This window comes from Bison bison, unplaced genomic scaffold, assembly GCF_000754665.1.
Source record: "Bison bison bison isolate TAMUID 2011002044 unplaced genomic scaffold, Bison_UMD1.0 scf7180017864491, whole genome shotgun sequence".
Taxonomy (NCBI): Eukaryota; Metazoa; Chordata; class Mammalia; order Artiodactyla; family Bovidae; genus Bison; species Bison bison.
Window position 1 is genome coordinate 21,980,620 of NW_011495050.1, and position 12,098 is coordinate 21,992,717.

Here is a 12,098-nt window from a genome sequence, read left to right on the forward strand (position 1 = left end):
TTGCTATTCTTTGGAACTCTGCATTCAGATGCTTATATCTTTCCTTTTCTCCTTTGGTTTTTGCTTCTCTTCTCTTCACAGCTATTCGCTTACTTGCTCAAAACTCCCTAGTGGCCTCCTCTTTCAGTCAGAATACAAGCTAGAGTCTTTATGCAGCTGTCCATGGCCCTGCTAGCTTCCCTGCCTTATTTCCTAGCATTTTCTCTAGCTTACACCACTCCAATGCTGTTTCTGGAACACACCAGACACCTGAGAGTGTTGCACTTGCTGTTTCCCTTCAGTTGGAGCACTCTTCCTCCAGATATGTGTGTGGTTGCCCCTCACACACCTCAGTGTCTGCCCTGGCATCACTTAGTCACAGAGGCTGTCCTTGATTCTTCCATGTAAGCACGCTCTGCAGGCCAGCACAGATTCCCTCCCTCACTATCCAAGCCCTCTGCTCTGCCTTATTTTGCCTCATCATACTTAAGACCATGCTGATTTATGTTTATTGCCTTTCACCTCCTACCAGAATATAAGGGACTTTTCTTTGTTAACTGCTCTCTTTCAGTGCCTGGAATAGTGCCTGGTGCTTAATAAGTATAAACTGAACAAATGAGTGAAAAACAGCAATGGCAAAATTAGAAATAGTGAGCATTATTTTCATAACAGGGAAGAATAAGATAGGACAAAAAATAGAAAAAGTCCACAAAGAGAAGAAAAGTTAACCAAATTTACAGAGAAGAAGTAAATAACCCTATGTGCTTTGGCACAGAGATGTAATAAATGTAGCTAAGACATACATTTCAGAAGTAAAGAGCCTTATTAATCTTTCCAGCCTTTAAAGGTGTCACAGAATGTTGTGTTATTGACCGTAGTCACACACGACCCCTTCAAAAATGAGTACTTTGTGATTAAAATAGCTTTTTTTTAAAAGTCAGGAAGATGTATAATGTGACTTTTAAAATTCTGCTTCTACAAGTAGTGCTTTGGAGCTGCAAGTACCTTACAGTTTTTCTGCCGGTTGTTTCGTAACCCTGCATGCATTCTAGCATCACAGAGAGCTTTTAGACATACTGATGCCTGGGTCCCACCTTCAGAGAGTCAGATTTAATTGATACAGGCTGAGTGCATTCAGTTCAGTTCAGTCGCTAAGTTGTGTCCAACTCTTTCCAACCCTGTGGGCTGCAGCACAGCAGGATTCCCTGTCCATCACCAGACCGGGTGAGAGTCACTCTCTAAAATCAGGAGTTTGGCTTAAAATTGAGGTTCTCATCCTGCCTGAGCATTATTATTTTTGGCCACATTGTGTGGCATGTGGTATCTCAGTTCCCTGACAAGGGAGCTAATCCATGTCCCCTGCATTGGAAGGTGGATTTTTAACCACTGGATCACCAGGGAAGTCCCTGGAGCCACATTTTAGAACCTATATTTCAATAAGATTCCTGGGTGATTTGCTGCAAAGCACCACTACAAGTTGGTGGTTCTCAAGCTTCAGTGAGTCACCTGAACAGCTTGTTAGAATAGAGACTTGAGGGCTCCTCCTAAAGATCAAGATTCAGTAGGTCTGGGATGGGGCCCAAGGATTTGCATATCTAACAAGCTTGCTCCCAGGTGATGCTCCTGCTGGCCTGGGGACCACACCTTGAGTTAGTGTCATTATAGTGAACTGATGGTTTCTTAGCCATTATGCAGGCACTTTTCTGACCTCCTCTGCCCCAGGGCCTTTTTGTATGCCACTTAACTCATCAGCTGAGTTTCCTTGTTAGTCCATGTGACTCAGTCACCAGGTTACTACAAATCTTAGAGACGTGGTGTAGTGAGCACACTTGGCTTTCTGAGTGCCATCATCACACATGTTATCATTGGTGTTTTCTAGTTGGGTAACTCATTTTGATCTCATTCTGTTTCTCCTTGGCAGAAAACAGTGTAAGCAATAGAACTTGATTCTATTTTCTTTATTTTTCCTATTTTAAAAGTTAAAATATCTTTTATACAAAGTAAAATTCACCTTTTTGTTCTGAAATTTTTGACAGATATATACATTGTGTATCTACCATCTCAATCATGATATGGAACAGCTCCTTTACCCGCCCCCAGTTCTACTGTGCCCTTTTGAAAGTATTTTTTTTTTTTTCTATCAAAAGAAAAGATTTTTTTTCTTTCGGGCTACTTTTCTAGCTTTCTCCCAAGCTAGAAAGCTCAAAAATACTAACTTGGGCCATCCTTTAATTTTACGTATAATACACTTAAATTATTTTTTTATATTTAGAAAGCTTTTTATAGTGGTAAAAGCACATGGATCACAGCCTTGTCTAACTCAAAGAAACTATGAGCCATGCTGTGTAGGGCCCCCCAAACGGATGGGTCATGGTGGAGAGTTCTGATAAAACGTGCTCCACTGCAGAAGGGAATGGCAAACCACTTCAGCATTCTTGTCTTGAGAACCCCATGATCAATATAAAAAGACAAAAAGATATGACACTGAAAGATGAATTCCCCAGGTTTGGAGGTGCCCAGATATGTTACTGGAGAAGAGTGGAGAAATAGTTCCAGAAGGAGTGAAGAGGCTGAGTCAAAGTGGAAACAATGCCCAGTTGTGGGTGTGTCTGGTGGTGAAAGTAAAGTCCGATGCTGTAAAGAGCAATATTGCATAGAAACCTGGCATGTTAGGTTCGTGAATCAAGGCAAATTGGAAGTGGTCAAACAGGAGATGGCAAGAGTGAATATTGACGTTTTAGGAATTAGTGAACTAAAATGGATGGGAATGGGCAAATTTAATTCAGATGACCTTTATATCTACTACTATGGGCAAGAATCCCTTAGAAGAAATGGAGTAGCTCTCATAGTCAACAAAAGATTCCACAATGCAGTACTTGGGTGCAATATCAAAACGACAGAATGATCTCTGTTCATTTCCAAGGCAAACCATTCAGTAATCACAGTAATCCAACTCTATGCCCCAACAACTAATGCCAGAGAAGCTGAAGTTGAAAGGTTCTATAAAGACCTACAAGACTTTCTAGAACTAACACCAAAAAAACCACACAAAAAGATGTCCTTTTCATCATAGGGAACTGGAATACAAAAATAGGAAGTCAAGAGATGCCTGGAGTAACAGGCAAGTTTGACCTTGATATACAAAAAGAAGCAGGGCAAAGGCTAACAGATTTACCAAGAGAACACACTGGTCATAGCAAACCCCCTCCCCCAGCCACAAAAGAAACAACTCTACACATGGACATCACCAGATGGTCAATACCAAAATCAGACTGATTATATTCTTTGCAGCCTTAGATGTAGAAGCTCTATATAGTCAGCAAGACTGGGAGCTGACTGTGACTCAGATCATGAACTCCTTATTGCCAAATTCAGACTTAAATTGAAGAACGTAGGGAAAACCAGTGGGCCATTAGGTATGATCTAAATCAGATCCCTTACGACTGTACTGTAGAAGTGACAAATAGATTCAAGGGTTTAGATCGCATAGACAGACTGCCTGAAGAATTGTGTACAGAGGTTCTTAACATTGTGCAGGAGACTGTGACCAAAACCATCCCCAAGAAAAAGAAATGCAAAAAGGCAAAATGGTTGTCTGAGGAGGCCTTACAAAGAGCTGAGAAAAGAGAAGTGGAAGGCAAAGGAGAAAAGGAAAGATATACCCATTTAAATGCAGAGTTCCAAAGAATAGCAAGGAGAGATGAGAAAGACTTCCTAAGTGAAATAGAGATGCAAAGAAATAGAGGAAAACAATAGAATGGGAAAGACTAGAGATCTCCTTAAGAAAATTAGAGACACCAAGGGAACATCCAGACACAACTGAGCGACTGATCTGATCTGATCTGAAGGGAACATTTCATGTGAAGATAGGCACAGTAAAGACAGAAACAATGTGGACCTAACAGAAGCAGAAGATATTAAGAAGAGGTGGCAAGAATGCACAGAAGAACTACACAAAAAAGATCTTCATGACACCAGATGGTGTGATCGCTCACCTAGAGCCCAGGCATCCTGGAATGTGAAGTCAAGTGGGCCTTAGGAAGCAACACTACGAACAATGTTAGTGGAGGTGATGGAATTCCAGTTGAATTATTTCAAATCCTAAAAGAGGATGCTGTGAAAGGGCTGCACTCAATATGCCAGCAAGTTTGAAAAACTCATCAGTGGCCACAGAACTGGAAAAGGTCAGTTTTCATTCCAATCCCAAAGAAAGGCAATTCCAAAGAATGCTCAAACTACCGCACAATTGCACTCATCTCACACACTAGCAAAGTAATACTTAAAATTCTCTAAGCCAGGCTTCAAGAGTACATGAACCGAGAACTTCTAGATGTTCAAGCTGGATTTAGAAAAGGCAGAGGAACCAGAGATCAAATTGCCAACATCCGTTGGATCATCAAAAAAGCAAGAGAGTTCCAGGAAAACATCTACTTCTGCTTTGTTGACTATGTGAAAACCTTTGACTGTGTGGATCACAACAAACTGTGGAAAATTCTTAAAGAGATGGGAACACCAGACCACCTTACCTGCCTCCTGAGAAATCTGTATGCAAGTCAAGAAACAACAATTAGAACAGACATGGAACAACAGACTGCTTCCAAATTGGGAAAGGAGTACATCGAGGCTGTATATTGTCACCCTGCTTATTTGACTTACATGCAGAGTACATCATGTGAAATGCCAGGCTGGATGAAGCACAAGCTGGAATCAAGATTGCCGGGAGAAATATCAGTAACCTCAGATATGCAGATGATACCACTCTAATGGCAGTAAGCAAAGAGGAACTAAAGAGCCTCTTGATAAAAGTGAAAGAGGAGACTGAAAAAGCTGGCTTAAAACTCAACATTCAAAAAACGAAGATCATGGCATCTGGTCCCATGGGGAAACAATGGAGACAGTGACAGACTTTATTTTTGGGCTCTAAAATCACTTTAGATGGTGACTGCAGCCATGAAATTAAAAGATGCTTGCTCCTTGGAAGAAAAGCTGTGACAAACCTAGACAAACCTAGACAGTGTATTAATAAGCAGAGTATAATGGCAAAACTTTGCTAAAAAAAATCCATCTAGTCAAAGCTATGGTTTTTCCAGTAGTCATGTATGGATGTGAGAGTTGGACCATAAAGAAAGCTGAGCACTGAAGAATTTATCCTTTTGAACTGTGGTGTTGGAGAAGACTCTTGAGGGTCCTTTGGACTGCAAGGAGATCCAACCAGTCCATCCTAAAGGAGATCAGCCCTGGGTGTTCATTGGTAGGACTGATGTTGAAGCCGAAACTCCAATACTTTGGCCACCTGATGCGAAGAGCTGACTCATTTGAAAAGACCCTGATGCTGAGAATGATTGAAGGCAGGAGGAGAAGGGGACAACAGAGGATGAGATGGTTGGATGGTATCACTGACTCAAGGGACATGAGTTTGATAAGCTCTGAGAACTGATGAAGGACAGGGAACCCTAGCATACTGCAGTCCATGGGGTCACAAAGAGTCGGACAGAATTGAAGGACTGAACAACAATAACAAAAAGCACATGAAAAAATTTATCATCTTAACCATTTTCAAGTGTACATTGCAGTAGTAATATAAGTATATTTGCATTGTTGTGTAACAGATCTTCAGAACTATTTTACCTTGCAAATTTGAAACTATATAACCATTCACCAACCCCTCTTGCATCCCCATTCTACTTTGTCTCTATGAATTTGACCACTTTTGTATGATACACTTTTAATAAGCCCCGTCTCCTGTGGTGCCACTTATTTACAGAGTGTTGCTTAATGTCATGCTGTGTTCCAAATTACTAAAACAGATGTGAGCCCTGATACCTAGGACATTATATGCAAAACATCAGTCTCAGTTCAGTTGATCAGTCGTGTCTGACTCTTTGCAACCCCATGGACTCCAGTATGCCAGGCTTCCCTGTCCATCACCAACTCCCAGGGCTTACTCAAACTCATGTCCATAGAGTTGGTGATGCCATCCAGCCATCTCATCTGTCATCCCCTTCTCCTGCCACCTTCAATCTTTCCCAGCATCAGGGTCTTTTCCAATGAGTCCATTCTTCGCATCAGGTAGCCAAAGTATTGGGAGTTTCAGCTTCAGCATCAGTCCTTCCAATGAATATTCAGGACTGATTTCCTTTAGGATGGACTGGTTGGATCTCCTTGAAGTCCAAGGGACTATCAAGAGTCTTATCCAACCCCACAGTTAAAAAGCATCAATTCTTCAGTACTCAGCTTTCTTTATAGTCCAACTCTCAAATATCCGCACATGACGACTGGAAAAACCATAGTTTTGACTAGACAGACCTTTGTTGGCAAAGTAATGTTACTGCTTTTTAATATGCTGTCTAGGTTGGTCACAGCTTTTCTTCCAAGGAGCAAACGTCTTTTAATTTCATGGCTGCAGTCACTATCTTCAGTGATTTTGGAGCCCCCAAAATAAAGTCTCTCACTATTTCCCCATCTCTTTGCCATGAAGGGATAGTGACCGGATGCCATGATCTTCGTTTTTTGAATGTTGAGTTTTAAGCCAGCTTTTTCACTCTTCCTCTTTCACTTTCATCAAGAGGCTCTTTAGTTCCTCTTCACGTCCTGCCATAAGGGTGGTGTCATCTGCCTATCTGAGGTTACTGATATTTCTCCCGGCAATCTTGATTCCAGCTTGTGCTTCGTCCAGCCCAGCATTTTGCATGATGTATTCTGCACATAAGTAATTAATTTTGTTTATAGAATTCTTAAAAAATTATTAGTAGCTGTTAGCTAGAATGCATATAAGATTTTATTGTTTGTTCTGGATAGTAAAGCATCACAAATATATTTCTTGCTGTCCAGCAGCATATATTACATTCTTTTGAAGCTGGCATATAGGAAGTGTTTTTTTTTTTTTTTTGGTTTGTTTTTCAAATTATAAAAATAGTAAAACTTGGGATTCACCTGGTGGTCCAATGGCTAAGACTCCACACTCCCAGTGCAGGGGACACAGGTTTGGTCCCTTGTCATGGAGCTAGATCCCACATGCTGCAGATAAGACTTTGCGTGTTGCAACTAAAGATCCTGCATACTGCAATGAGGATCAAGAATCCTGCATGCCACAATTAAGACCCAGTGTGGTCAAATAAATACATATTAAATAAATAAGTAAAAGCATTATATTAAAAATAATAAAACTGTAAATTTGGAAACTTAGACAAGTTTTGAAAGAAAGAGACAAGTCACTCTGATCTCATCTCCTTCTAGACAACTGTTAACTTATTTTCTCTTAGGCTTTTTGTGAATTTTTAATTTTAATACATTTATATTTTTGGATTCTGGTAATGTAACATCTTCATTAGTATTTTTCCAGGTGTTGTAATTTTGATAATCCTTACTTTAAAATATTGTATAATATTACATTTATATATATATATAAATATACATATATGCAAGTATATAATTGTCTCTTTCTCCTCCCTGGACATTTAGGTGTTTCTGCTTTTTTGATTCATGTGTGTAGCATCTCATGTTCTAGATTTAAATAATTAACTTTTACTGAAAAAAACATTTAAGAATGGGAATGATACCCATAAAAATAAAATGTCCAAAAATGGAAGGAAATAGTCTAAGATAGAGCCTCTTATGGACCAATGGTTTCCACAAGTCTTTTCCCACCCCGCTACCTGCATTCCCCACTTCATAACACGTACATTCGCTCACACACACACACACAAACACTCATATACACACATGTACACATACATACAGCACTAAATTCTTCCTCCAGGAAAGAGTCTTCTTTCGCAATAGTGGGGGACCTTTGGCCTTTTAAAATGCTCTAAATAGGTCTAGAGATTTCAGCCTGATGGCTGCTTTAAAGTTGGAGTTTGAGAAGAGGAATAAGAATATTTAATAGTTAAGAATTAAAAATAAAAATATTTTTATTCTCCTTCTTAAACATAGCATAGTAGGTGATAGAGTGAGGGAAGAAACCCTCTAGTGATCAGAGTAAATTTGAGGTATCTATGGAGAATGTGCTTTATTCTCTGTCCATTTTTCCCCACTTGGCCCATTCTTCACTTTGTTCATCATCTTACTACTTTTTAGAAAGAAGAATCCAGTTTACTACAACTTCCTAAATCTCCCAAGAAATCACCTAGAGTAAAGACAGCAGTTTATAAACCTTGGAAGAGTGAGTCTTTGAATCCAGTTTCTTCTAAGGATGATGTGATTGAGAAAGGGTAGGTGCAGCTTTCTGTGTCCCAGTGCTTTTCTGCAATGGTAAGATGTTTGAAAAATTTAAAGATTAAATAGAAATTGAAAATGAATACTTTTCTTTTTTTACATGGGTTCTTATATTTCAGGGATAGATATTAGAGTTATACTCCCATGCATACTCTAAATTAAGAGCAGAACTCTTGAGACTAGTAATATTTCTCAAATTTGAGAACTCAAAATACTAATAATATTCTGCTTATTTAATGTAGTATACTTTAAAAATTCATTTAGAGTTGCCCATTTGTTTGCCCTTTTCATTGTTCTTTATTTCAAATGGAATTCTTTTCCTTCAGCCTGAAAAAATACCCTTTGGTATTAACTTTGGTGTGGGGTCTGCTGGTGGATAGTTCTTTGTTTAGTGATTTATTAGCTCACATTTACTCTTTTTTACTGAGATATAATTTACCTATTGTAAAATTCACCATTTTAATCACGATCAGGTATAAAATTCAGTGGTTTTTAGTTATGTTTACATGGTTATAAAACTATCATCACTATGTAATTCCGAAACAACTCATCACCCGAAAAAGCAGCTCCGTGTCTCTAGCAGCCACTCCTCATTCTCCCCTCCCCCAATGCCGGGCAATCACTCGTCTGCGTAGGCTCTGTGCCTCTCTTTTCCAAGGCCAGAGAGAGAGGGGCTCAGATACCAAGGCGGTGAGGCTTCCTTGGCGGCGAAATAGGACAGTTCTTCCTGAGTCAGAATGGAAGGAAATAAGGATGGGTATGAAAGTGAAAGTGACGTCACTCAGTCGCGTCCAACTCTTTGCAGCCTCATGGACTGTAGCCTACCAGGCTTCTCCATCCATAGGATTTTCCAGGCCGGAGTACTGGAGTGGGTTGCCATTTCCTTCTCCAGAGGATCTTCCCAACTCAGGGATTGAACCCAGGTCTCCCACATTGTAGGCAGATGCTTTTACCATCTGATCTACCAGGGAAGTCAAGGATGGGTATTGGTGGATATATTTGTTGATAGATAAATTTGAAATGCTTTCAGCTGCAAATAACAGAAAAGTTGATCAACAGTGGCTTAGAAAAATTTGATTTTTTTTTTCCCGCAGAACGAGAAATCTGAGTGTAAGCAACTGCCAGTGTCCATTCACCAGATCAGGAGTATCAAGGCTTAAAACTTTGTAATGCTCTTGGCCATTCCTTTGCAGTCAGTAGAGTCACAGTTCCTGACATCAGGCTTTCAAATCATAAAGAAGGAAGGGGGCAGTATCTATTAATTCTCTCCCTGTAGTCGGGAAAGCAGGCTTTCATAGAAGCTCCCCAGCAGACTTAACTTTTTATCTCATTAGTCACAGCTGGGTTGCACAACCATTTGTCCCTCCCTGGTGTCTTTTTAAGGGAATATTTAGCTTTTTTAGTATTTCATGGTGCTGGTGATAGAATCATGTTGCTGGACATGGGTGTTGAGTTAGCTGGTCGATTAATAGTGTCTGCTACATGAGGGAGGGGAAACTGAAGCATGTTGTACCTACATTTTGTCTGAGAAGAAACTGCAGAGTAACCTGCTGGTGGGTTAGAGTTGAGGGAGATTGATGAGTTGGAAGAAGCATGTTTTATGGAACTGGAAAGTGAGGTTTGGAATGATTGCATTGGCCTGTGGGAGAGGGAACTGGATGAGAAAATGTAAAAAGATAAGGTCCAAAGTCATTAGGTCTAACTCCAGAGTCTTCTGTTATCTCATCTCAAGCTACCACATATAAACCCTTATGAGAGCCACCTGTTAGGAGGATTAAATATATTCATATGAATTATTTCTGGCACAGCATTTGGCATGTAGTTTAGCTTTTAGTGTCCTCTTGCCCTAAGAAAATTAGTCAACTTTCTGCATTTTAAACAAGACTTTCTCTGCTTACCTTCATATATTGCTCACTATTCTCCCCATCTGAAGAATCCCTTTACACATAGAGAGAATGTATCTTCCACCAATTATTCAGGAAAAAAATCTCATTTCTTTTATTACTAACATAGCTCCAAAGGACTTCTCATTATTACACACCCATAGTTTTATTATCCATCCCAGACATTTGGCATTTGTGATACATTCACAAATCCATTCAACCAGCATTTATCTTATTGAGAGTCATCTTTCTGTATGACTATACTTCATTTTCTCAACTTCCTCTTGAGGGCTGGACTTGATGCTTTTTTTTAACTAGTTCTCACAGTGCTTAGAAGCAGTCCTAAGATTTAGTACATGTATACCAAAGGTGCTTAAAATATTTGTTGATTAATTAGTTCTCATCCCTATAATAGGTCAAAGCACATGTCAGAAAGCAGCAAAGTTATTCGTTTAACATCTTTTACTGACATTTCTGAATGTCTGAAGCCCCAGCTGGATAGAAGATATACCTATACAGAAGAACCTTTGGTAAGTAATTGGAGGACTAATTTGACTCTTCATTTTACCTAATCAATGTCCCCTGACTTTAGAAAATTTTTATTTATTTACCATAATAATTTTTTCTTTATTGAACAAAAATTTATTTTTTACTTCCAAAAGGATTTTTATAAAAAGTTTCTTTTTAAAAATTTATTTATTAATAATTTATTTATTATTAATTAATAATTTTATTTATTTTAATTGAAGGATAATTACTTTACAGTATTGCATTGATTTCTTCCAAACATCACATTCTTATACAAAAACTTCCTATTTCCTTTTGTAACACCATGTTCCTATATACTCCATTGATTACTGTTTTCACAAACAGCCACGTTCTCGTTTTGGTATGATCACACCTCAGACACAAAATAAGACCCTCTAGGATATTTCATGTTATGTTTTAGAAGCTTAGAATTTTTATAAAGCTCAGTATTTCCAGACTATAGTTACCTTGATAATGTGGATTTAACACACCAGTTCTAAATGAAAATTTTACATTCTCTAACAGTTACACTTTAGGGAGAAACCTTGGTAGTCCTAATATTGTCTGAACACTTAGATATAATTTTATACTATTTATTTTATTCTAAGCAAACAAGTCTCTTTTTCTTCTATTTAGTATTTTTCTTACCCAAATAATGACTTTTTAGTTTTGGAATGCCAGTGGTTAAACATCATAAAAACATTAAATTTTTACCTCACAGTTTGTAATGTAGGGGAATAAAGGGAGATTATAAAGCAAGAGCAGGAACCTGACTTAAACCCTAAATCACCCATGCCACAGCTGTCTTACTACAGGGAAGTGCGCGTTTCGCACAACAAATAGCAAAGAGCTCATGTGGATACTGGATACCCTTTCTTATTTTAGAGCTACTCTTGTGCTTGGAGAAATAGCCAGTTTTCTATGTTTCAAAAACGGTGTTAGGCTTGCCAGCATTGTTGGCAGAGAAGCCCATAAATAGCAAAGTTTTATGAGAATTTATACTGCCTTTCCACTTGAAGGCCATGACCTTATGGGGTGAGACTGTCCAGAGAGGGACCTCATAAGGACAGTTAATGAGTAGCACTGAGAGGCCTTGAAGATATTTCTTTTTATAACTCTCTTAGCAGCAACTCAAGGCTAAAATAACAGTAAACATGTAGGAAAGAGGCCACCAACCGAGATTTGGAAGACTCCTAAAATGGTATCACTGTGCCTGAAATATGAAAATAGTTGAGGTTGGGAAGTCAGTTTAACATTAAGTTTGAAATCAGATTGGTTTATAATAGAATGAACTCTGCAGCTAGAGTTGGCTCCGTAAACAAATTTTGTGTGACAGTCAGATGCAACATACTGCATTAATTACATATATGGTACAAAAATAAAATAAAACAGTCCCGTGGGGAAATGACAGCCTGGCAGAATTTGTGAAACTCTGTTGTTGTACAATGTCATAAAAAAACTACAATGTTTCTGGGTGAATAATTCACTTCT

General features: G+C 38.8%; 1 protein-coding gene across 1 annotated transcript in view; it reads left to right on the plus strand.

Moving 5' to 3' along the window:
• Positions 1–12,098, plus strand: part of RGS22 (regulator of G-protein signaling 22) — a 154,909-nt gene that overhangs the window by 68,043 nt on the left and 74,768 nt on the right. Inside the window, exons 14-15 of the mRNA XM_010863558.1 lie at positions 8,059–8,192; positions 10,495–10,609. Of these exons, the coding sequence (XP_010861860.1) occupies positions 8,059–8,192; positions 10,495–10,609 (249 nt within the window). The remainder of the gene's footprint in view (positions 1–8,058; positions 8,193–10,494; positions 10,610–12,098) is intronic.